Below are 27443 nucleotides of genomic sequence, written 5' to 3'. Positions count from 1 at the left end.
GCGTTTCTTCTTCACAAATGTACTCAAGTAAAAGTAAAAAGTATCGTGCAAAAAAAAAGTACTTTAAAAGTACATTTTTTTCAAAAACGTACTCAAGTAAATGTAACGGAGTAAATGTAACTCATTACTACCCACCTCTGGTGTGATATCAGAGCAGAATTAACACCGTCACTCTCCGTCAATGGTTTAATTGGGTTTTTTTTCTTCTAGTTTTTTTTCTCTTTCCCCCCTCTTTTTTTATGCTGCTCACCCTTGTCCTTGGTTTCTTTCTTTCTTTTTTCTTTCTTTCACTGCTTCCATCACCTTCTACCACACTCATCCACAAACAACATCCTTTATTTCGACACTTACTCACTGCACGATCACGCACAATCATGCGCTCAACAGCAGCACATTTACATCAGTCAGACAGACCTATGGGATACACACACTTAAGCCAAGCGTACTCATATTAGTAAATATGCACACACATAGTCAGACTCAGGGAGCATCTCGCCACACATTTTTCTCTCTCTCCTTCTCTTTATTTATGAACAAGTGATGTATTCTCTCCACCTGTCTAAGCGACGCACACAGCGTACACCCCTAGTTATGCACAAACATCTATGGGTGCACTAAGATTCGTTACATGGAATGTAAATGGAGCTGGCTCCAGAGAAAAGAGGTTAAAAATATTTAACCAACTCAAAAAACTACAGGCAGATGTTGTCCTTTTACAAGAGACCCACAGACCTCTTAGAGGTTCGAATGAACTTAAAACACCTGAGTTTCCTAATGTGTTCTCAGCTTGTTATAATTCTAGACAAAGGGGAGTAGCAATTTTAATCCATAAAAAAATTAATTTCACAGTACTCGATACAGTTATAGATCCAGAGGGCAGATTCTTAATCATTAAACTATCTATACTTGATAAAAAGCTATGTATTGTAAGTGTATATGGTCCAAATGTTGAGGATCCCTCATTCTTTCACGGTTTTTTCAGTGCACTCTCTGAACACTTAGATGGCACACTTGTGCTTGGAGGCAACCTCAACCTTGGACTAAATATACAGAATGCTTTCTAAAACAGGTGAATCAATATCACTTCCTACTGCAAAATGGGAAGCGGATTTATCAGTTAACTTAGACCAAAACTTCTGGTCTCAGATTTACTTAAAAACCTTTCATTTAATTAAAAATCCCAGTCTTCAATTAATTCAATACGAATACTACATAGAGTGCACTATACAGGTCATCGAATGTTCAAGATGGGCTTTACGTCTACCAACAACTGCTCACACTGTCAAACCAAAGCGCACTGTGCGTTGTCGATCCTACGTGCTGCACAATAATATTCAATATTTAGTATTTACTGTTATATTCACATAGATAATCACGATGATGTTGTTTATTATATTGGTCTATTTTTTTGCTTGTTTTCTCTTTTTTCTTTCTCAACAGGTGATCCAGGTGATTGATAGATGCATTTTTTGTCTGTTTTGTTGGTTTTTGTTTTTTGCCCTTTATCACGGTTCCTCTTCACCGCTGTTTTTCTTTCCCTCTTTCTTTCTCCCTTTTCTTTTCCCCAGTCATGTCTGTCCCGTGTGTAGCAAGTGAAAATAAAATAAAATAAACAATAAAAGCAAAGGTGAATCAAATAGACCAATACGGCAAGGCTGGGATGGTCCATTTGGTAAAGTAAATGCATCTTTTTTGGCCTTTAGACAATAATTCTGATGGCAAAAGAACCAAACAGGACAGGCGAAAAAAAAGGAAGAAATGAAAAGAGTGATTGTTTACATTTTTCCTTTTCTTCCCTTGTTTTCCTTGGTTTTGTTTAAATACATGGTACCTGCAAAAACATATTGTGTTGTGTGTATTTATTTTTACTGAGCCTCAGCTCCAGTAGCAGTTTTTAAATCTTCAGATTAATAATAGCCCAATATTCTGCTTAATACGTAATTAATGTTAATGTGTATCAATTCATTAGCGATTCATCAGTGTTACAGGTCACTGACAGATGTGACTGGACACAAGTCACATCTGACTGAGGCCAAACGTCCTCTGATATAACTGCAGTCAAATCAGATCTGGTATTTGTAAGAGTGGCAGCTGTTGGTCAGAAAGTGACATTACAGGTAACAGTCACTATACAGGACATTTAAGGTAGAAAAATGCACAAACACACAGATCAAACTGATTGATCAGCCATCAGAGGAGTCAGATCAGTGGAGCTGCTTCTGTTCCTGATGTCCCCTGTTTGATCCTGGACCTGAACTCTCCCTGCAGAGGAGACACAAGACAGTCAGACAACCACACACACACACACACACACACACACACACACACACACACACACACACACACACCCACCTTTGACTCTGAGCAGCACTCTTGTGTATCTCTTGATCTCCCCGTAGACTCTACAGCTGTACCTCCCACTGTCTCTCTCTGTGGGCTGTTTCAGGGTCAGACTGAGGTCTCCAGGCTTCAGCAGGTCTTCATTCATCTTCGTTCGGTCTCTGTAAACCTGGTGCTGTTCTCCAGGCTGATCAGAGCCGTTCTTATACACGTGGACCTTCCTGTCATCATTGTTCCACCACACCACCTTAGCATCTGCAGGCAGGTCTTTTGTGGTTTTGAAAGGTAGCTCTACAGACTCCACCCCCTCCTCCACCTCCACCTGACAGACTGAGAGGACAACAAATTTCATAAACAGTCTAAAGCACAAACTAAGATTTGTGTTCATGAAGATCTCATCATCTCTTCTTCTTCTGCAGCTCACACCCAGCAGCACTGACCTCTGACTTTCAGCTCCACTTGTTTCATCAGGACTTTTTTCCCCTCCCTGTTGCAGACGGTGCAGGTGTAGATGTCTGCGTCCCAGTCTGTGGGGTATTTCAGGGTCAGACTGAGGTCTCTAGTTTTCAGCAGGTCTTTATTCATCTGTGTTCGGTCTCTGTAATGGTTGTCCTGATCTTCAAGCTGGTCAGATCCGTTCTCATACACGTGGACCTTCCTGTTGAATCTGGTCATCCACTTCACTTTAGCATCTTTAGGCAGGTTTATGGTAGTTTTGCAGGGCAGCAGGACAGATGCCTCCCCTGAATCCACCTCCACCTGGGGGACTGAGAGGAGATAAAACACAGCAAAAGCAGCTCTGAGAATTTTTTGATTAGATAAAATTATATCTTTGCAATAAAATCATGTTTGACTGGTTCCAGTTTGAAACATGTCCAACTGAAAAGAAACGGTGTCTTATTTGGTTTCTATCCAATCAGCAGCAGAGCTCTCTGCTAAAGAACTCTGCTGTTTTATTTCAGAGTCAAAGATTTATTTGCCATCTTGTTGCCTGAGAGCTGTCAAATCAAGCAAGTTTGATTTATTCAGACTAAAAAATATATTGAAATAAAATAAAAACGTTTCAAAATAAAAGCAAAACTGAATTTTAAATGTCAGCAAAATCTAAATGAACATGATTCTCTGCATGCCAGATGTGTCATAAAGAAGTGACATGGACGAGTTCTTCTTTCAGAAACGGAACTCAGCTGAGAGAAATACAGACTAATCAATACAATTTATAAGTAAAGACATCTGTTCTTGTCATGGTTCCCGCGTCTCTCTGGATAGCCCACGCTGGCTACAGGTTTTGTTTTGTTTTTTCTCTTCCTCTCTTCCTGGGTGGAGGTCGTTACCGGCTCTTGCTCTTGGACCACACACTGCATTTCTAAAGATGAAAATAAAGCTTCTAATCGTCTAGCTCTTTCTGCACAATGACTACAATATTAACACACATAGAAGCACTGGTCATGTGACTTTGCCCAAATGGCAATCTTAAAATACTCAACTCTAACACTAACCATTGTATTCTGTGTGAAGATAACCCCCTCCTGGACTAGATTATGGACCCTGCCTGTTTGTGGCGGCATGAGTGGAGTTTTGGAGCAAGTGCGGCTGAAGAGGATTGAGTGTCTGCGGTGGAGCTGTGGCGGTGACTGTGCTGAACAGGAAGTATGTGTGTGGATTACCTCCTCTCCCTGGAGCCCTGGACCCCCCTTCCAACTCACTCTGCATATATATAACACTAAGGTGTTCCCTGTTGTTAATAAAACCTCTTCTTTTGTTTGCAAAGAACTGTGTCTGTGCGTGTGTCCGTGCAGTAGCCATGACAGTTCCATCTTGATGCATTCTCAATCATCCAGGTAAGTAAATCCCAAAAAGTTGACTGGATGTAGCATGTTCAGTGGGAGAAATGTGCTGTTTCAAATAGGGCTGGGCCATATTATATTGTTCATGGTAATACCGGTACAATGTTTGGCAACGATAAGAAAATGAAATATCACGATAGAACGTGTGATAGAACGCATGCGCAGCGCCTTTGTTTTCATACGCACATGGCCGAAAAAGCATGGCGGCAACAGAGAATGAGCAGGGAGAAAGTGGATCGTTGAGTGAAAAAGATGAACCAGAATTGGTTTGTAAAAATGGTGCCACTTCAGTGGTGTGGAACTGGTTTGGTGTTTGTCCGTAGATACCCACATAAGCACATTTTTTTTTGTAGAACATGCAAGCGGCCGTCGCTGTATTTGTCCGACTAAGGTGCTCGTAAATTTGGGAGTAATCCGAGTCCTAAACTCTGTCCTTTTCAGGTCCCAAATTCAAACGAACACTGCAGCGTCACTGAGAGTTAAAAAACTGTTTAAATTCTTTCATCTTTAATAAAATGATCAGCATTGCTGCTTTACCAGGTGTAACTATGAAGTTTAACATACAGGCATCCATGAAAACAGAATTTATTACATTTAATGGAGTTAGAAGTTAGCAGGAAGTTAGCTCGCTAGTTTTGCTAGTTACCTAAGAATGATATAGCATGTTCTGACATAGATTTCTAAAACAAATTCAAAGTACAGCTCTGCTATCACTTCCAACATAAATGAAGACAGGAAACTAAACAGCAGTGACGTTTGTAAGGTTACTGAAGTTGGGCTAGCTGGTAGATAATGATGTGCTACGTGATCACTAGCGACGCAGCTATGTTAGTGTGACCCGTGGTAGGTCCCTATTTAAAGTAGGACAGAGCCGTAGGCGCACAGTCAGTTAAAAAGAATTTAATTTTTAATACAAAATAAAAGTAATAGTGTAACAGCGGCACCTAAAAACAATTGAAAACTTTACCTTATTAAAAACGATAAAACTGTATGTTTGCCCGTGAGACAGGACAAGCGCTGCGGGGAACCGTTTAAGAACAAATCAACATAGCACACAAGTTAAAAAGAGACGGCAACTCACACATGACCCCAAATGGGCAAAACAATATAAAAAAGGCAAATCTTCAGTGCCGTCTTCACTCAGGCCCACCGCTGTGCATGCAAAAGCGGTGAGACAAAAAAAGGATTTGTTTTCCCTGCAGCGCCTTCACCGTCTGCGACAATATATATATATAAAAAGGGGTTAAAATACTAAAAGAATCAATCTCTATGGTGCCTACTGATACAGAAAAATAAAACAAGAAACAAATAAAATCGACAGCGCAGCAGTCAAAATTACACCAGTATAAAACAAATTAAAACACACTGATGTGTCGGGTCCTGTGCCCGCAGCCAGAAATCCACTGGGCAAAGCAGCAGCTCGGTACTCTGTAAATAAAAGGCAGGAGATGGCTTACACTGGACAGTAAAACACAGGAATATTCCTCAACTGTATTGTTTTCGTTACCTGTCCACAAGTTCGCGTCACACCCTAATAAATGTGGGTCAGTGGCGGTGAAGTCCACTACACTGTTCTGACTGGAAAGCAATGTTTCCCCACCTACAAGGGTGCAAATAACTGTAAACCTCGGCCACAACAACCAAAGCTCAAGTGGTACATTGTTGTGTAACCTACCGTTCTGACAGAGTTTAGGGGGACCAGCATCAAGCTTTCATGGAAAGAAGTTAAAAACACCAACTTGCCCAACTTGGACCAAGCACTGGCAGCTTCAGGTTTGCTGAGGTATACCTAATTGCCCACACCTGAGCTTATGAAAGGAGCAAAGACGAGCTCCGCCCACCAGGGGCGGTTCCCAGGCTCAGGTCTCACCTGTCACAATCTCCCCACTGGTTTTTGAATTGGTGACTCGACAATAAAACGTTAAAGCCACGGTCTGTAAAAGGCTGTAACTGAATGTACACGAGGTGGCCTGGCTTCAGCTGATTGGGGCAGATGGTGTGGATTGGAATGGTGGCCAGCTGTTTAGCGTGTCGTTCTTCTAACTGTACCATTTTCAGCTAATGGAGTGGGGACACTACACTGTGGAGTCCGGGTACCAAGCTCAGTCCCTCTGGACTGTGGCCTCATTACTATAGCCAGGTCCTCTGGGGGTTGTTGGGGACAAGGTGCAGAATAAGTTTGTACACTTTGGGGGTCACCTCTTGGGGACTCCCTTCGTTGCCACACATAAAAGTCTCCCTCATCCTCAGACCGGGGTAACCGGTCAGGTGAACTTCTAGGGTTAGGAGTTTGCTGGAGCTCTGCCCTTATTTTCTTACAGATATCAGCAGGGATCAGCTTAATCAATTGTCTATTAACCTGTCTTTTCTGTTCTGGATCATGGAATGGGGCCACTGTATACACAGGACCAGCGCCAGCAGGGGCACGGACAATACAATACAGTGTAGCGCCCCAAAAATCTTGGATTTTATTCCGGCCAATGGCAAGGGGTCAGAAGCTGGGGCAGGCTGGCGATCTGCACGCAGGGTTGCTGCTGCTTTGGTGCGGTTACTCACACCTGAGCTTATGAAAGGAGCAAAGACGAGCTCCGCCCACCAGGGGCGGTTCCCAGACTCACCTGTCACAATCAGCATAACATAAACAGCTGGAGGATGAATGCTAACACTTTTCCACTCGATAAAAGTTAACGTGAAGGTTCCTGATGGTTAGCAATAAATGCAATTGCATGGCAGGATGCTGTAAACGGACCAAACTTCAGTCAGGAGAACAACTGAGCTAATCCATCCACAATACGAGGTTAGTCATTAATATACTGCAACAACATGGGAATAGAGCAGCTGTGATAGAGTACAGCACCTTATGGTCCGTAAAATACGTAGGCTTTTTTATTTGGCACACTGCAGTTTAATGTTGCAAAGCACCTCTTTTTAACTTTAGTGGATATTATACATGGTTATGCTCAGGATATGTCAGCCCATTTCGACTGGAAATGCCTTTTGGTTAAACTTTCAGCAAGGAATTTTCATTTGCACTGTTAAATTTTTATATAGCTTTAATGCACATAAAAAACAGCTGCTTGTTTAAGTGAAAATACATGGATGGGGGGTTTTTGCGCTAGTAAAGTTGTGGAGTTGTATTTTGTCTTGCATCAATTATATCGTCAGTTATATCATTATCGCAAATATTCAAATATGTATTGTGCTAAATATTTTTGGCCATGTCGCCTTGCTCTAGTTTCAAACAGCACGTAAGATCCACCACCTGAGATTCAGCCTCAGATCCTGACAAAACAGGATTACTCCTAAAAGTCAGTTAAGAGCTTCTAAGCAACAAAAATCTTCCAGAAGACACAGCACCAGCTGCTTAATGAATGAGTGAGGCAAACAAATTTTTACCACCAATGTGCTAAAATCTGAAGAGGAGCGGATCCAACAGACACTTTCAATGCTTCTAATTCAGATGCTTCTAATTCAGGCAACAAAGGAAGTTTGACTTACTTGTTATACGTCGGAAACCAGAGCAAAGAGTGCTAGAAGAGAGAAGGACGCCACACCGAGGACGTGGAAGAGTAGGTGAAAAATTTGTCTGACAGACAGCTCACCCAAAACAGAGAAAAGCATCCTTGCTAAAGGGTTGAGTTTTGCTGTGACGCAGAGAAAAATCCCAGTAGTGGAGCTGATCACAGCCACAGAAACAGCAATTCGAAGCAATAATACTGCAGATGTGGAAGCAGAAAAACTATGGACGAAAGTTTCGGCCTGTCTCAGCAATGCAAAGCCCACAGCATCCAACATCGCTTAGTAATCACAACATTATCATCCTTCCGGAAGACAAGGGTAGGTGCACAGTATTGCTAAACCAGAAAGACTATCATGAGAAAATTTTGTCACTACTCAGTGCCGAAAATACTTATGAGCCCCTGAAACGAGACCCAGGAAGTGGTTACAGGAAGAGGGTGATAGACTGTCTGAAGCAGTTAGAACAAGACAAGGCTATTGACTGGACCTCATACCACAGGCTGTACCCAGGGGAGTCTACACCAAGTCTGTATGGTTTCCCATCCACCCATCTTCTCCCGCTTATCCGGGGCCAGGTCACGGGGGCAGCAGCCTAAGCAGAGAAGCCCAGACCTCCCTCCCCAGCCACCTCCTCTAGCTTCTCCGGGGGAACTGTATGGTTTACCAAAGATAGATAAACAGGGTCACCATAAAGACCGATTGTCTGTACGATCAACTCGGTCACCTATACCTTCTCAAAGTTTCTGGTTTTGATCCTCAACCCGCTAATAGGCAGCTCTGAACACCACATCCAGAACACATTGAATTTTGTTGAGAAGGTGAGAAATGTCATTATGGAGGCAGATTAAACCATGGTGTCGTACGACGTTACATCTCTCTTCACTTGCATCCCAGTCACGGAGGCGTTGGAGGTAGTCCATAAGAGATTACAGGATGACACCAACCTCAGCAACAGGACCACTCTCAGCATCGACCAAGTGTGTTTGAACTGTGTCTTCATTCCACCTACTTCACATACAAGGGTCAGTTCTACAGGCAGAAACATGAGTGTGCCATGGGTTCCCCAGTTTTACCCATTGTTGCCAATTTGTACATGGAAGAAGTGGAAAAGAGGGCTTTGCTATCCTACTCTGGAACACCACCAAGTCATTGGTTCAGGTATGTGGATGACACCTGGGTAAAAATCAGATCTCAGGACATACCACATTTCACAGATCACATTAACTCGGTGGACCGACACATCAAATTCACAAGGGAGGATATGAAAAGTGGCAGGTTAGCCTTCTTAGACTGTGAGATTTCCATCAGTAATGGGGGACATCTATAAGCTGATGCGTACCGTAAACCTACCGATACGTATCAGTATTTAAGGTTTGACTCTCATCATCCACTGGAGCACAAACTGGGTGTCATCAGGACGCTACAACACAGAGCGAACACCATCCCCACAGACACAGCGGCCAGGGAGGCAGAAGAACAGCACTAAAGAAAGCTCCAGCCGATCCAGGAATGGAGGACAACCGCTGCCTAAGCGAAAACCTGTAGTGATCCCGTATGTGTCAGGAGTATGGGAACAGTTGAGACGCATCTAAACACCGGATCTCTGTGGCTTTTAAACCCCAAAACATGCCAAAAATTGGTCCACCCCAAGGATCGGGTACCCCGACACAGACAGAGTGACATAGTGTACGCTGTTAAGTGCCAGGAGGATTGCCAGGATTTATACATCGGGGAAACCAAACAACCTCTGGCGAAGCGGATGGCACAACACAGAAGAGCAACCTCGTCAGGCCAGGACTCTACAATCTATTTACACCTACAGGCCAGTGGACACTCTTTCAATGATGGGGATGTACACATCCTGGACAGGGAGGAAAGCTGGTTTGAGCGCAGAGTCAAGGAGGCCATTTATGTAAAAAGGGAAAGACCATCTCTGAATCGAGGAGGCGGCCTAAGGGTACATCTTTCGCCATGTTACAATGCTGTGATTGTAGCCATTCCCCAACTGTCTGTGAATGGTACTCATGGCCATTGATCAGTGGTCTTTGACCAGTGGTTGTTGATCAATGGTCATGAGAATTTGTATACTAATGATCAAGGATCAACCTCCCACCCCATTGTGCATTCAGTGGTGCTAGTTTCCGTGCAAATGTACTGTTTATAAGATTTGGGGAAACCTGCAGTCAGCTGAGATTGAAGAAGTCACTTGGATGAGTGACGAAATGTTTCTCCCACTGAAAATGTTACGTCCAGATGAGCAGAATCAACTTTTTGGGGTATCACAGTTACAGCAGATTTATTATTAATTTTTAGGTGATCTGTTGTGTCAGTGATTCCATTAATATAAAGACCATCTGCTTCCATTCATGTTGGAAACAGCGTCAAAGCAAAGAGAGGCAATTTGATGGCAGCACTGTCATGGGTCTGGGTCTGATGATCCAGGGCTCTTGTGTTTTGGACTTGTTGATATTTCTGGGTTTGGGGTTTATCCTGGGCTGGCGGTCCTCATGATGCGCCCTGCCTGTGTGTCTGTGTAAGCATACTCTGCTGTTGTAGGTTTTTTCTCGGCTCCTGAAGGTCCCCTGTTTCCCTGATTATGTCTCGTGTGTGTGTATGTGTGTGTGTGAATCAGGAAGGCTGGTTTTCAAGCCAGACACACCTGTTGCTCATCAAATGTCGCCAGCTCTACTGGCTGAGCTTCAGTTGGTGCTGGATCATTGAGTTCACGATGGGTTTGTTAGTGAGAACTTTGTGTGTGTGTCGAACTCACTTTCACTGTTTTCCTTTTCCTTGGGCCTCGAACCCAGTTTCACTGTTTTCCTTTTCCTTGGGCCTCGAACCCAGTACTTTTACTTATAAACCTCATCATCATTACTTCAACCACAATTCTCATGAGATTTTCACCAAAATCAAAACAGACATTCACCAGTAATTTCAGTGAGTAGACTTTAATTTTTTCATGTCCAATTTGGCACATTTTGGAAATAATTCAACAGGTAGTAGTGCCTTACCTTTGGATAAGCCGGCTTATGCCCACTCACTTTGACCACTGATATTCGTGCCTGCCCGTCTGACCACCTCGGACCCCGGATTTCTCTGTCCAAGCCTCCAACTCACTCTCCCTCCTCAATAACCAGACGAGCCTCCTAAAATGTTGGGTTCAAATGTTGAGGAGGGGTAGAGGAGGTAATCAACTTCCATAATAACAACACTGGTCCGGCCGGGTGGAGTCAAACGATGATTTTAATGACACGCGTGGGGAAGACCGCTGCTGTACGCAGACAGCGCCGATCCCCGACTTACAGAGCATAAGCAGGTGTTTTATACCTTTCAGGGCTTAAATTTAATACGCCCCTTCAACGTCACTCAGATACAGTTCATACATAGGTTTCAAAACCACAATGACTAAAATAACATTGTCTCCGTCTCCACGACAGATGCTTCCTGTCAGCCTTCTGACTGTCACTTCCCGTCTGGAACACCAGACCCACACCCTGCAAGAAACTGTTCCTCTTTTACAGAGACAATTTTAAAGTTACAAGCAAACATGACTAACCTCTCACCTATAAATAAGTCTATCTAATGTGTGAGTGTGTGTGTGTCAGCATGAACTGCACTCAGTTTCACCTCTCACTTCACCAGCTGAACCTTGTAACCTTTTCCACCAGACAGAAGGCCAGCACGTACACATTTAAGATTATAACAAGCATTCAAAAACATTTAAGATTATAGATTCAACTCAACAGTTTAGAGTGGTTATAACTGCACCTGTAATGAAGGCTAATTGGGTACCAATATGTTTAAACATCTGAATACAATATCAATACTGCAGATTGTATAATTAATGCAATGGTAATGATGATGATTATTAACAATAGCAGTAAAATGTATCTCTAATTCCTCACACTTGCCAGTTTAATTCATGTGTTTTCTCACTTGTATTGGGAACAGAGTTTGTCATGGGAGCGAAGCCACTGTACAGTTTTGGAGTTGGGGTTGTCACAATTCACGCCACAGAAATGAGCACTGTGTGGGATTCGGGGAGAAACAAGGTAAAAACTATGTTCTGACCTTTGACCTGTATAAGCAGCACTGACCTCTGACATGGAGCTGCACATTTTTCCTTGTCAGTATGTTTCCTTTCCTGCTGTAGATGGTACAGGTATAGATGGAGTTGTCGTCATCCGTGGGATATGTCAGGGTCAGACTGAGGTCTCCAGGTTTCAGCAGAGATGTGCTCTTCATCTCTGTTCGGTTTCTGTAAAACCGGTGCTGTTTTTCAGGCTGGTCAGAGCGGTTCTGATACACGTGGACTTTCCTGTTGTTTCTGTCCCTCCACTCCACTTTAGTGTGTTTTAGGAATTTAAATATGGTTTTGCAGGGCAGCTTGACAGACGCCACCCCTGAATCCACCTCCACTTGGTAATCTGAGAGGACAACAAAGCACAACACGATGACATCAGCAGCAGCTGTAATGGTCACATGACCTCCCTGTCCCCTTCCCCTCGTTCTTTGGTAACTAGTCTGCAGTGTCCTGTAAAGTGCTGCAGACATCTTAGATGAAGAAAAGAAGAACAGACAGAGTGAGCCTCCACAGTGAGCCATGTCTCACACACATCAGCACAGAAACAATGAAGATCTCATGTGTCTGCTCTGAACACAGTCAAGAGGCCACCAGAGGACACCTGTTAAGCCTTTAAGACCTACCATAGAACCAAGTCCACCAGAGCTTATATTATATTTTTACATGCTGTAGTGCCATTTTTGGGAGCATTTCAAGTTGATATACATCAATACAACCATTATAGCCCAGATTTTAATAATATGTCTGCATTAAGTGCATAGTAATTACATAAATTGCAAAAAAGTTCAATAAACTACAAAAAAATTAAAACAAATTTTTTTTGTTTTTTTTTAACATATATTTCTAGTTAGAGAAATTTAAGAGGCTTATCCCTCAAAACTGTAAATACAAAAAAGTTGCACAAAATAGTTTCCCACCACAGGAAATTTATTTTGAGTGTCTTCATAGTTTTATTTTTGAAATACGCCAATTTTTACATACTGCAGGAAAGACGAAAATAAATATTATAATGCAAATTTGCAAAATAGCAGCATATGCATCAAAATAAACTATTTCCAGCAGTGCAATATGAGTCCTAAGCATCCCAGAAACGACTCAGAAAGTCATAAAGTCAAAGATAACTTTTAAAAACACCAGTATAAGCTCATGAGGCCTTGATGGTAAAAAACTAGATTTCCACAAAATGACGTCACTTCCGGTTTCGGGCAGGTCATGGCGGACATGTGATAGTTAGATAGTCATGTGATATGTGATAGTCAGTGCCCGCTCTGACCAGCTTTAAAGGGTTAACCCTTCAAGATCAGTCGGAGCGGGCACGCTCCGTTTTGTGTAACTATTTTTAAATCCCTGTAGAACTGGAACCACGTGAGCTAGCGCAATAATTTTTTTTGCATATGAAACCGGAGGAGTTGTACTTACATCGTATGCCATCAGCCTGTCCTAGGTCACAGTTTCCTTCCACATATAGCTTTGCAAAAACAGTATAAAAAGCACTTGCAGCAACAAAAACATAATATTCCAGAAACATGCTTTGCCGATCCGATCAGCTGTCCATAAAACTTGCTACGTTGGAATAGACGTCAGCGTGAACTATCGCATGTCTGCCATGACCTGCCCGAAACCGGAAGTGACGTCATTTTTGCAGAAAATGTAGGTTTGTTTTTTTTTTTACCTTCGCTGTCTTATAAGCCTACACTGGTGTTTTTGAAGGTCATGTTTTACTTTATGCTTTTATGAATAGTTTCTGGGATGCTTATTTTGATGCACATGCTGTTGTTTTCCTAAATTTGCATTATAATATTTATTTTCGTTTTTCCAGCAGTATATAAAAATTGGTGTATCTCAAAAATAAAACTGTGAATACACTCAAAATAAATTTCCTGTTCTTGGAAACTATTTTGTGCTACCTTTTTGTATTTACAGTTTTGAGGGATAAACCTCTGAAATTCCTCTAACTAGAAATATATGTAAGAAAAAAAGATTTTCATTTTTTTGTAGTTTATTGCACTTCTTTAGAATTTATGTAGTTATTATAGACTTAATGCATACATATTATTAAAATTTGGGCTATAACGGTTGCATTGATGTATAGCAACTTGAAATGCTCCCAAAAATGGCACTACAGCATAAAAATATAAAGATAACTACGGCGGACTTGTTCTATGGTAGGTCTTAAAGGGTTAACCACTGGTATTATGGGTAGTGTAGTAGGAAAGACACTTACCTGACATGTAATAGTGACGTAAATAATATAAAAGACCTCCAAAAATAACAAAGACAAACAGGAGAACCAGAAGATCTTTGACCCAGGATGGAAATGTTTCTGTGGGGAAACATAAAAAAATGACTTCTAATCTCTAAGCTGTGTCTACAGTATTGACCTTTATCTCCAGCACCTACTTTTGACCTGCAGCATGACTTTTTGTCTCAGGATGTCTTTGTCCCTGTAGATGGTGCAGATGTATCGTCCTGTGTCTCTCTCTGTGGGGTGTTTCAGGGTCAGACTGAGGTCTCCAGTTCTCAGTGGGTCTTCATTCATCTTTGTTCGGTCTCTGTAAACTTCATCCTGAGTCATAAGTTGGCCACTTTGGTTAGAATACTCATGGACTGTGATGAGTCCGAGGTCAGAGCGAGTCCACTCCACTGTGGTGTCCTCAGACAGGTCAGGTGTTGTGTTGCAGGGCAGGATGACAGACTGTGACCCTTCTCTCACCTTCACCTCCGCCTGCTGGTCTGAGAGGACAATAAACCAAAACATAAACTGTAGAAGCACAAAATACCGCTAAAAGTTTTGTGTTGGGCCATCGATAAATTTTTAATGCATGTATAATATATGTACAGACGTGAGTGTGCTGAACCTCTCTGAGCTAAACACAAACACATCTGCACACAAGCAGTAGAACCTACATGAAACAGAGCTCATGTCTTTCAGAAGTTACAGAACTAAGAACCCATTTTATCTGCTTTGTTTCTCATGTTTTGCTTCCACAAACGTGTGTGCTTGTTTCATCAAGACCTTCAGAACTGTTTGAGAAATACTTTGCTTTCATTTACTCTTTAACCTTTCCCTGCAGTACTGACTTATGACCTGTAATTACAGCAGGTGTTGGGTTTGTTACTGACCTTTGACCTGCAGCTGGATGTCTCTGAATCTCCGTTCTTTTCCTCCAGCACTGATGGAGCAGGTATAGTTGCCACTGTCAGTCTTTGTGGGTTTCCTCAGAGTGAGGCTGAAGTCTTTAATGATGAAAGCGTAACGATTCATTGATGTGCGTCTGCTGTAACGCTGGTTTTGTCCTCTAAGATCGTCTCCTCCTTCTCGTCGTTGGTGTACAGATATGGGATCGAGGTCACTGCGAGTCCACATCACTGTTGGATTGTCCTCAGGTATAGAACCTGAGTACAGACAGGACAGCAGGACAGACCTTTCCCCCTCATTCACCTCCACCACCACAGCCAGAGCATGCTGGGAAACTGGAAGGACAGAAACACAAACACAAATCAAGTTCCTGTTGTAGGTTTGACCCAGAGTTAAAAAATAACCAACATTAACTTCATGCATTCTCTGATCCTTGTCCAGAGCCTATTCCAGCTACTATAGGGCACACCCTGGAAAGGTCACCAGCTTGACACAGGGCCAACACAACCATCCACACCTACGGCAATTTACAATTGCCAATTAACTTAACTCCACTAACTGCATGTCTTTTGACGGTGGGAAGCCAGAGTACCTGACGAGAACCCACTCAACCATAGGAAGAACATGTAAGCGAGTGACAGAACGAGACAGAGAGAAAGTTTTGAGATGTGAGAGATTTGTGACGTGTAGCATGTGTGGAGTGTAGTCAGTGTGTAGTTTAGTGGATGGTTTTGTTTTGTGTGTCAGAACAGTAAGGTGACTGCTGAATGTCACAGTTGCTGCCAAAAAGCCACCAAAAGCGGATTACAGTGTAAACACTATTCAGGTAGAAAACAGGAGTGATACATCTCCTGCTGTCAGGCCTGCAGGTATCAGGCTGTGATGTGATTCTCTGTCTCATATGGAGAGACACAACTAATCTTTGTGACTTCTAATTTGATGCACAACACCTGATTGTTCTGTAAATAGTTTGAAATGTTTTTGTTGTTTTTTTTAAACTGCCTTGGCTGTGTGGTGGTTCATAAATTTGATTAGTTTTGAAGTTATACATCCCTGTTCCTTATATTTCATGTCATGCCTTTATCATTGTTTTATTTGTTGTTTTGACTGTTTGCTCTACAGAATATGCAGTGGGAATGTAGAGGGAGATAAGTATGGAAAGGTTTGCCTGGGCTGGTTGTGCATCAATCCATTTGTTATGCCTCAGGGCCCCAGTAGATGGATTGGCGAGTCTCCTCCTTCACTCAGTACAGACGAGTGAGAGCGAGAGCTGCATGTCTGTGCCATTCTTTCACCTCTCCTCACCTTTTCCCCTGTTTAAGGTAACTGCCATGCACAGAACTGTATAAATGCGGCAGCATGTGTTACTGTTGAGTATTAGCCCATTATCATTGTTCATTGTAACGAAAGAGGTGAATTGTGCACTGTTTTTGCTGAGAAGTTCCAGTTAAACTCTGTTGCTGTGTATGCTAGCTTTCGCTAGTACTCCGCCATATTGTGTCATGATTTTTTCCGTTACTGTCTGTATAGGTTAACTACTGAACAACACACAGTACTTTAAGTATAATTTAATTGCTGTGGAAAGTTAGTGACTGTGTCCGCTAACATCTGCAAGTTAGAAAGATGTTTTTGTCTAATGTTACAGTTCATGTTGCCTAAACTATTCTCATCAGCTAATTCAGCATATAAGGGTGACTTAGTTTAGAAACAGTTGTCCTGAGACTGAGTGCATGCATACGAATATTGTTCTGGTTGTATTGCTTCTGAAACACAGTACAGATGACTGAGAATGAGAGCTGCGTGTCTGTGCCATAAAGGTTGTGCTGATAAGAATGATACCAAACAAGGTAAGAGTTTTTACGTTTTTCAAGTTTTAAAAGATGAAATGTAGAGGTAAAATCAAAAGTAGTCAAAAACGGCCAATTATGCCCTATACACCATAGGGTTAAACATTATTTTAAAGTAACACAATAGTTACTTTTCCTAATACTTATTTATTACTTATTTGTATAATATTGTAACTCAGTTACTAGCTCAGTTACTTTTTTGAAGAAGTAACTTCACTAATTGTTTTTTTTAAATAACTTGTCCAAAACTGCTTATCAGAGCCTTATTGTTTCTAATACACACAAACACTTTATGCTGCATATGTTTAAACTTTTCAACACAGACGTATGTCGGTTAGAAATGGCTGAGACAGTTGGTAAAGCTTATGTGTAAAGGGTTACAGAGGTATTAAGTATAGCTGAAATATGTAGTTGAGCCTCCCAACACTCGCAGTACAACTACAAACATCAGTAAAACAAACTGACCCTTTCTTACAAACTAATCCATACATAGAAAAGGCCCAAAGCTCAGCCAATCACAGGACAGGGCGTGATCAGCTGACAAAACTACAGGGATTTGAAGGTTCTAGGTGAGGCTGACAGAAAGTTGACCAACAGGTGTAAAACTATGAGGACACACAATGTTTGTACAACCTTTTCTAAGAAGTCATCTTTGGCAGTCTGCCACAATGTCTGACTGCACACATTATATCTGAAACGTAAAACAAACACAGATAGCTGAACAAACTGAAGACTAAACATACTCTACAGCCAGTCATGTCAATGATCGCATTGAGGGGGTCAGTCCTTTCCAGAATAGCAGTGGGGACAGAGCATCTTCTTGGTAGATCCCTCACTTGATGGTGACTTGTGCTATGGGTTGAAGTTGGCCTCTAGTGTTGTACGCCACATCTCCATTGAGTTCCTGATGAAGGCTCTTAGGATCCTGTTGATTTTGTGTTGATTTCCAGGATCCATGTGTGGGGCATTGTGCCATAGACCTTCTTATAGTCAATCCAGGCGGCACACGACTCAGTTCATGAGTGTCACACAGAAAGGAATTTGTAAGAATACCAGAGGCGCAAAACACAACTACTGGTAGACCGAGCAGTCAGCCAAGACTGCAAAACGAGGCTGACCAACCTGTGCAGCCTGGTCTTAGCCACTATGATGCCTGACAGGAGTTTCCATGTGCTACTGAGGTGGTTGGTGGTTGGATGGAACTAACTACCATATATATATATATATATATATATATATATATATATATATATATATATATATATATATATATATATATATATATATATATGTATACACACATACTACTAAAATAATGAATAGAAGATGCAAACAAAGAGAGTGAGATGGGTAGGAAAACTTATTATTATTATTATTTTATTTATTTATTTATATTTGTTTTTTAGCTCCAAGTAGTATTTTGGGATATCTCAGTCTGTGTGAGTGGTCAATCCCAAGAGGTTCTCACATCAATAAGCTCTACTTACAACACTAAATTCATACTAATCATGTTGGAAGTCATAAAAAGTAGCCCCTTCCCCAGGGTCCAGGCAGGGGGCTGTTTTTTTTTTTTTCATGGCATTAATGCTCTGGACTGGTCTCCTCCAATAAGGGCTCGGAACAACTCAGGGCTCAGTGGTTCAAGAAAAATACTAAAGATAAAAATCGAGAGTAGTCACCAGGTTAGGCTACCTAAACCAAACCAAAATCGATTTACTTTACCACCTCTAGCTACCCATAAGACTTCTGTAGGCATTTTTCTGCTTTCACTCCCTTCGTTTTCACTCTCTACATTTTCAAGAATCCCATCAGATCCTCTCCTTCTGTTTTGTAATCATGGATTCTGAATTAAAGGATTACATCACCACATACAGATATGCTGATACGCATGTGTGATTGTGCATGTCTATATCTGCGTATACATACATGCCTCTCAGGTCCACTCAGACCTCATATAAATCTCTTCATCACATGGTGAACACACGGATGTCCAAAGAGAATTTACATCTCAAATTTTAGAAGTATAACAGGATCCACACTTGAACCATCAGGTCTCCAGGTAATAAAGTTTTAATTTTACGTCTGCTCCAGATGATTCTTATCAGTGCCTTATTGATTCTAATACAGTGGTCCCTCGCTATAACATGGTTCACCTTTTGTGGCCTCACTGTTTCGCTGATTTTTTTTGTGCAATTTTTTTTTTTTTAAAGCGCATTGTGTCTGCGTCCTGAATGGCTGTAGACCATTGTCAATCAATCTCGTTCTGTGTCTCCTGTACAGTACAGAATGCGTCCAGCGAAACGTTTTATACCGCCAAAGGCACCTAAGGGCGCCTTAGATTTCATTCTATAATATTCTGCTCAGTTTTCTACAAAGGTTTGAACTTTGAAAGCATTTAAACAAGAGATAAAAGTGCTAAAATGTTTATGCCTCTTTGATAAAAGTCTATAAAGACTTAAAACATCTATAATAATTGTAAAAAATAAATTTGTCTACTTTGCGGATTTCACTTATCGCGGGTTATTTTTGGAACTTAACTTCCTCGATAAACGAGGGACCGTACACGCCTACAGTTTATCTGCCATATGTTTAAACATTTGTACACAGACATAGGCAGATTAGAAATGACTCAGAAAGCTGGTTAATGCTAATGTGTGAAGAGTTAAAAAGGCATTAAAGTAAAAACAGCTTAATCAGTGCTATCAAAGAGAATAGACTCTGTTGAACTGCACAGTACAACACTGTAACCAAACATGTGAAAGAACTAAAATTAATGAACAAAGAGCTAAACAGAAACATGATACAAAATGGAAATTGTAACTGAAATATATAGTTAATGAAACTTCCACCAGTTGTAGTGAAAATACAAACTTAAGCTAAACAGACCAATAGTTTGTCCCCTTCCAGGAATCTGATTCATTCGTAGGACAGTGCAAAAAACCCCAAAAAACAAAAAACCACACACACACACACACACACACACACACACACACACACAGTGCAAGTGATTGTAACACAAGTTCAGATTTAGCAGCTTTGGATTGTTAGTTTGATCTGAATCAGAATCCAGTGTTTGATGGAAATCTCCTCCTGCTGCACTTCAACACATTAAAGAGAGAGAGATGAAAGAAAAGCTGATGATGAGAGCAGAGAGAGGAAGGTGTACTTACCGTGCAGGAGGATCACAAACACCACAAACATCTTCATGTTCCTGTGAAACTCAGAGACTCTTTAAAAGCCCTTCAGGACATCAGCTCACAGCAGCTTCACTTTCCTCTGCTGATCATCTACTGACACTCTCACACTGTCACACTGTCACAGCTCAGAGTTCAGCTTCACACTTTGTTAATTTGAGGAATGAAGTCCGGCCGGCCACAGATCACTTCTGAGAAAAGAGGAAGACGTCGGCTTTCCTCCTAGTTTCACGCCCGAGCGCTCCGGTTGGAGGCGGCTGCTGCAGCCTCACCCTGACACGCACAAAACCTTCAGTCCTGACACTCAAACTTCCCTTCCGCTGTCGCTACAATGATGCAGATGTGAAAAGCTCAGTACAGGTTATCAACGAGGCCGGGTTCTCTGATCACGGCGATCCTCTGTTTCTAAAGTCCCACATGATCACATTTATGATGTGGTTTCTTTTCAAATCATGCAAATAAAGTTTAAAGTCTGCGTGTCTCCAGACTGTGTCCACAGTGTTTCAGTGCAGCAGAGTGAATCTGATTTACTGGCAGCTTTTTGTCCTTTCACTGAACAAAAAGCTCCCAGAGATGAAATGAAGATGTGTTTCTATTGTTGCTTCATGATGGAATAATGCTGACATCAATATAAAAATGGGACTTTTGGTTGTCGGTGATATTTGTGAGGGACACATGTGTGAATGTTGTACTGAAAAGCGTTTGGACTTCTTTAAGTTGCTTGAAGACGTTTCACCTCTCATCCGAGAAGCTTCTTCAGTTCAAAGGTCAAATGGTGGAGAGTCCCAGAGTCCCACTAGGTTTAAATCTGGGACTTGAAGCTTCAGCTTCAGTCTTCACACATATCCGTGCTGGTCAAAGTGTAAAACTCGAGGCTGAACGGCCTCTGTACAAGCACACACTTCTTAGTTGGGCACAGCTATGAGCACAAACAGCAGTGGCAGCCAGCCTGTGTCTGTCCAACCAATCAGAGCTCCTCACATCAAAAGCAGCATGTGGTTAATTTGCATTGCTTTGCGATTGTCATGGTCCTACGTCTGACCCAGTGTTTTGTGTTCGCTTATTGGTCATTCATGGTTTTGGTTTTCTGAATGTTATATTTGTTCTTGCTTCCAGTTTACTGTATTTTCCTTGTGTACCATCTGTAATATTCCTTCAGTCTGTTTCTCAGCCTAGTCCTTGTGAATTGTTTCAGGTTTTATTTTGATAGTCCCTGTCCTGTGTGCAGTGTGTCTGGTTTTGCTTCCCTTGTCTCATTAGCTTTGTTTCCCTCCTATCTCCCATTCCCTGATTACTCTTGTGTGCATTTAAACCCTGTGTTTTCTTTGTCGTGTCACACTGTCATATTGTTTCTAGTGTTCCACGGTTTAGTTTTCTCTTTGATTGTGTCAGGAATAAAGCTGAGGATTTTGAGTTTATATTTTGCATCCTGGAGTACATTTGGGCCTTTCTCTCCTGTCCACAAACAGCATTCATCCGTGACGGGGATTTTAAAAATAGATAGCAAATCAAATAGTTAATCCCAAAGCTAATTCATTATCTAATATCATAGCTAATCTGTGAGCTAACAGGAGGTGAAATGGGTTTTAAATGAGGAGTGGAATCAACATTCTAAATGTCAGTGATAAATCTTAATTTTTGTATCTATGGATTTCTTTCTGTTGTTTTTTAAAAACAATTTTGAATGTAGAATGCAAAAATGGTTTTTGAAATGAGGTTTTTATTGAAAGTTTAATTCTGATTTTCTGAAATTCATAAATATTGATTTAGACATTTTATTTTTGTTTAAAATTAAATCATTAAATAATAAATGACATACATCTAGGATCTCATCTCATTTGACCTGACTTACATCCCAGCACCCCACTCACTATCTGTCTTTTGCCCCGTCTGTTTCAGCTTGTTCTTGTTGTGTGTCATGTCCTGTATAGGTTTTGCCCTGTTAAAATGAAATGAAAAAAAGAAGTCAGATAATACACACAAACTAGTTAAATTACTGTATTAAAGACTTAAAGAGCTGGATGACCTCTAATCTTCTTCTCCGAAATTCAGATAAATTGAGTAAATTCTTGTACTTTTCCCTGCAAATATAATAAATGTGGTATCCAACCTGGCTCCAGTAACACTGTGAGGATTCTTGGGCTCATTCTTGACCAGGATATGTCCTTCAGCATGTGCAGTACAGAAATCTGTGGGAGTGTTTACTTTCATTCTAACATGTGAGCACAGATACATGTTAGTTACCATAAACATGCATGTTTGCTGTGAAAGCTGCTCAGGCACAAATGTTCATCAGCTCATATGTAATGACTGAAGAGAGGAAACTATGTGGTAGTTTAACAGCTCCACGCTACCCCTGCTGGAGACATGTGGTAATTGTTTCTAATCTTAGTACTGCTGGTATATATACTGCATGACTGTACTGTCAGTCACAGGAAAACATACAAGATACTGTGCTCTAAGCTCTCCTACTCACAATGACCTTATAAAAATCAGATATCACTTTAACCCTCTCAGGCTCAAATTAAACTTTTTGTTGATAATGCACAACCAAGTCCTGCAGTGGTACTTCTGAGTAAAAAAAACTCATAAAATATGTATGTGGGGTAATCAGGTTGTTAGTTTTTAACTGTTGCAAATCAGCAACGCCTGCCTTGAGAGGGTTAAACTTGACAAGAAAGATGGCCCGTCTGTCTCCACGGTGATAACCCCATCTACTGAGGTTGGATGTAAAGAGCGATGATGATTTTTATTTTAGCTCTATGTGCCTGAACTTTCCTTACTTTTTAAATGACTGTATCACATTTAAACTAAACGTGAAAAACTTATATTACTTACAGCAGATCTAACCAACAGGTACAGGTCAGGATTTTAAATATTGATGAAAAATATGTAATTAGTCTAACTTTTGGAACAACCTGCCGAATTATAAGAAAAGCATGTCAATAGATGAGAAATTTGACTTTATTTATTTCTTTATACGTTATATTTACAAACTGTTTAGCTCGTGGATTATAATTGTTAATCCAGTAAATTTGAGTTTAGATGTGTGAGACTGATTGTTTTAGCTGTGGTGGGCTCTGATACTCTGAGAGTTTAAAAAACATTAAAAACTGAGTTCAGTCTACATGAAAGTTTGAATGAAGTCATTAAGTACATTCCCTGTTTTTTGATCGGGTTAATAACGTTTGTTTAAATAATCTGTATTTCTTACTGAAGCTGGCCAGATAAAAACTTTCACTCAGTAGGCCCACGTCCTCATTTTAGGTTTGATATTATTTTAATACATTAAGGCGAATGGCTTAAACATGAAGTGAGCTGTGGATTGGGGAAGGCCTCGCCCCTGAAGATTCCCAATTACTAATTGTAAGGGAGAAAGTTAAAGAAGTGAAAAAAGGACGGGCATGAAAATGAGAATGAACAGCTTGTAGAACTGGGGGATTATATATAGAAAGGAACTGGAAGATGCTTGATTGGAGGAATGGCCCTGTTCCTGAAATTCAAATACTTTATCTCCAATTAGAAAGCTCTTGGAGAGCTTCAGTCTCTCTGACCTGAAGCTGTAGGAACCTTGGTCTCATCGTCAAACATCAGGAGGAGCTGCTCCATCAGAAACACCACAGAAGAAGAACCACAGTAGATCAAAGAGGGCATTTTTATTCTGTTCACTGAACAGATTAATATAAATATAAGATAACTACACCTGCCTCATTATTATAAAATTATTTACATTTGTCATGCCGGGGCAGATCACACGACTCTGTACAATATACAAAAGATAAACATAAACAAACACACTGAGGTACACAGGAAAACAGATCTGATTGGACTGAGACGAAGCAATCATATCTTTGTGTTTCCTCTCATTTAACAGAATAATGTCTTCCTCAGAGGATCCACCTGTGCTTCCTCTCCTCTCTCCTCCACCTGTTACAGTGAGGGAACGTCCTCCATGATGGAGGAGCTGCTGGAAAGTGCTGAGAGTTTCCTCCAGAGTGAGACCTCTGTCACAGTTCAGAGGATCTACGGCAGCAGAGACCTTCATGGACACTAAAAGTCTCAAACACACAACAACAACATCACACTGACTCCACTCTGACATCACTGATCAATAATCAAAGAACACACAGATCAAACTGATTGATCAGCCATCAGAGGAGTCGGATCAATGGAGCTGCTTCTGTTCCTGATGTCCCCTGTTTGATCCTGGACCTGAACTCTCCCTGCAGAGGAGACACAACACAGTCAGACACACACAAACACACACACACGTTTGTATGTATTTACATCCTTGTGGGGACATGTCATTGACATAATGCTTTCCCAAGCTTCTTACCCTAAACATCAAAAATGAAGTCCTAACCCTAAACCTAACCACTGTTTCTAATTTTAATCTTGGTTATCTTATGTTGTAATCTGATATATTATGCTCCGTAAATTTATTCTGATTTGTTCATCTATTGTGTGGTTTTAAAGTGTCATAAAAGTGGTCGTATTGAGCTGCCACGTGTTGATGAAAGGTTAGGCAAGTAATCAGGAGCAACAGTTTTCTAACCGTTGCTGTTTATAGTTGTTTTTGGTATGATATCAGGAAAATACAAACTGGGCTCCAACTGGAGATATTTGTTTTGCAGTTTTCAATTTCAGCGGCATACAAACTATGTTAGAAAAGCACGAGTCAGAAACTTTATGTCCTGCAGAAGCGGTAACGAAGGACTGAAGATTCCCGCTACACTGACACTTAAACCACAATTTGAGACTCTGCCATCGAGCTCATCGAAATGGGCATTTTGTCTCCACAAGTCACCGTTAGACCCCAAAAGTATTGTAGCATGCCAGGTTTGTGTCCTCACAAACATGTACACACACAGAGACAAAAGCAAACCTTCACATCTGTATTCTCCACTGTCTCTCTCTGTCAGCTGTTTCAGGGTCAGACTCAGGTCTCCAGTCTTCAGCAGGTCTTCATTCACTCTTGTCCGGTCTCTGTAATCCTGGTGCTGTTTGTGAGGCTGGTCAGAGCCCTTCTCATACACATGGACCTTCCTATCACCACTGACCTTCCACTGCACCTTGGTATCTTCAGGTAAGTTTTCTGTTGTTTTAAATGGCAGCTGGACAGACTCCGCCCCCTCACCCACCTGACAGACTGAGAGGACAACAAACAAAAGATGAGCTGTACAGACAGCAGCAGTGGGTTTCTGAGTAGAACAGAAGGAGGAGCTTTTTGTACCTCCTCACAGTACTCTGTAGTTTCACTGTGTTTACACTGTGTCTGTGCGCAGGCCTGGATCTCTAACAAAGCTTGGACTTCACTGTTGGTCCATTTCTCTGTAATTTGTTCCAGTTTAGAGCAAGCTGTTCTTCACAGTTAATGATGACGTGGATTTCACTATATACATCAGTATTTGCCTCGCACCCCACCACATGGAAACCACACAAACCTTTGACTCTGAGCAGCACTCTTTTGTATCTCTGGATCTCCCCGTAGACTCTACAGCTGTATCCTCCTTTGTCTCCATCTGTGGGCTGTTTCAGGGTCAGACTGAGGTCTCCAGTTCTCAGCGGGTCTTTATTCATCTCTGTTCGGTCTCTGTAAAGCTGGTGCTGTTCTCCAGGCTGGTCAGAGCCGTTCTTATACACGTGGACCTTCCTGTCATTGCTGTCCCTCCACACCACTTCAGCTTCTTCAGGCAGGTTTTCTGAGGTTTTGAAGAGCAGTTTGACAGACTCCACCTCCTCCTCTAACTCCATATGGCAGACTGAGAGGACAACAAATACAACATGAGCTGTAGCAGCAGGTTTTCAGAGTTGTAGAGAAAACTGAAGGACAGAAGCAGATCAAAATCTAAAACCTGGAGATATCTTTTTTTTTTTTTTGAAAGATTCTTCTGCAGAGGGCTTTGGTTTGGTTTTGTGTGTCTAAAATAGACTTTATTAGTAGCTTCTTATTTTCTTTATAATTAGAATTGTCAAGTCTGGTGCATAAGGGGCCGGGCTTTAGGAGCCATTTATGTTTGTGTGCCTCTGTTTTTACACTATGATATGTCTTTATGGCACAGTTTTAAAGGTAGGTCCATTTAATTACCATCAGGTGTTGTTGGTCAGTAGGACCTAAAGGTTGTTGTGATCAATGTTCAATGATTTTGAATACTAAGAGGAACTGTTAAACTATGAAAACAACCAATGGCGAGCAATAAATGTGTTAAATGAACAAGATATGTACAGTTGGAGTTATTACACTTTCTCAAGTTTCAATGGCATCTGCAGCTCACACACACAAAACAGCACTGACCTTTGACTTTCAGCTCAACTTGTTTCATCATCAGGATGTTTCCCTCCCTGCTGTAGGCGGTGCAGGTGTACGTGTCTGTGTCCCAGTCTGTGGGGTATTTCAGGGTCAGACAGAAGTCTCCAGTTCTCAGCAGGTCTTCATTTATCTGTGTTCGGTCTCTGTAACGGTGGTCCTGATCTTGAAGCTGGTCAGATCTGTTCTCATACACGTGGACCTTCCTGTTGAATCTGGTCTTCCACTCTACTTTAGCAACTTTAGGCAGGTTTATGGTAGTTTTGCAGGGCAGCAGGACAGATGCCTCCCCTGAATCCACCTCCACCTGGGGGACTGAGAGGAGAACAAACACAGCATGAGTTATACAGACTGAAGCAACTCCGAGCATGTTTTGACTGGTTCAAATGACATATTTTCAACGAAATGTTTGACTGGTTCCAGTCTGAAACATGTCCCATTGGCCCACTGAACATAAACAGTTTATTTTTTTATTTCTGTCGAATTGGCAGCAGAGATAAAGTTCATCCAAACCAAATGAGGCTTGTCTATGACAAGATTTCTTCTTTCAGGAACTCTGGAGCTCTACTTAAAGAAATACAAAATAATCAATACAATTCATCAGTGATTCCATCAGTGAACTGATAAACAATCCTTCAGTTTTATGATGATTTATTTCATCCAGTTTGCTGCTGCTCAATAAGCTCTGCCTTTCTAAACCACTGAGAACCTAAACTGGAGAAGAGGCTGAAGGATGAAGAGAAAATAGTGTCAAATATAAAATATGTTTATTGTATGAAACTATGTTCAGACCTCTGACATGGAGCTCCACTCGTTTCTTCTTCAGCATGTTTCCTTCCCTGCTGTAGACGGTGCAGGTGTAAGTGGAGCTGTCGTCATCTGTGGGATGTTTCAGGGTCAGACTGAGGTCTCTAAATTTCAGCGGGTTTCTGTTCATCTCTGTTCGTCCTCTATAAAACCGGTGCTGTTCTCCACGCTGGTCACGTCCGTTCTTGTACACATGGACCTTCCTGTCATCTCTGACCTTCCACTCCACTTTAGTGTCTTTGAGGAATCTGACAATAGCTTTGCAGGGCAGCTGGACAGACTCCACCCCTGAATCCACCTCCACCGTGTAAACTGAAAGGACAACAAAGGACAACATGATGATATCAGCAGCAGCTGTG

The 27443-nt window shown here is 41.4% G+C and overlaps 2 protein-coding genes across 9 annotated transcripts in view; one reads left to right on the top strand and one right to left on the bottom strand.

The window, feature by feature from the left end:
- The window catches only part of LOC102779340 (protein NLRC3-like), a 334346-nt gene that overhangs the window by 208244 nt on the left and 98659 nt on the right, over window positions 1-27443 (top strand). The window lies entirely within an intron of this gene.
- The window catches only part of LOC102785377 (butyrophilin-like protein 2), a 51299-nt gene that overhangs the window by 15889 nt on the left and 7967 nt on the right, over window positions 1-27443 (bottom strand). Inside the window, exons 5-14 of one of the 8 annotated variants that reach the window (XM_087831494.1) lie at window positions 27070-27396; window positions 26266-26592; window positions 25415-25732; window positions 24877-25119; window positions 22114-22174; window positions 20768-20804; window positions 14191-14503; window positions 11804-12133; window positions 2781-3107; window positions 2409-2670 (exon numbers count right to left, since the gene is read on the bottom strand). In XM_087831494.1, the coding sequence (XP_087687620.1) occupies window positions 2409-2670; window positions 2781-3107; window positions 11804-12133; window positions 14191-14503; window positions 20768-20804; window positions 22114-22174; window positions 24877-25119; window positions 25415-25732; window positions 26266-26592; window positions 27070-27396 (2545 nt within the window). Of the gene's footprint in view, window positions 1-2170; window positions 2263-2352; window positions 2735-2780; window positions 3108-11803; window positions 12134-14014; window positions 14114-14190; window positions 14524-14913; window positions 15173-20767; window positions 20805-22113; window positions 22175-24101; window positions 24194-24777; window positions 25120-25408; window positions 25733-26265; window positions 26593-27069; window positions 27397-27443 lie in introns of those variants that run through there. The other 7 variants (XM_087831501.1, XM_087831519.1, XM_087831520.1 and 4 more) reach the window with 7 other exon arrangements.

Source organism: Neolamprologus brichardi, chromosome 3 (assembly GCF_056152115.1).
Source record: "Neolamprologus brichardi isolate AB-2024 chromosome 3, ASM5615211v1, whole genome shotgun sequence".
In the NCBI taxonomy this organism is placed as follows: Eukaryota; Metazoa; Chordata; class Actinopteri; order Cichliformes; family Cichlidae; genus Neolamprologus; species Neolamprologus brichardi.
The sequence above is the reverse complement of the archived record's forward strand: the minus strand, read 5'-3'. Positions and strand labels throughout refer to the sequence as shown.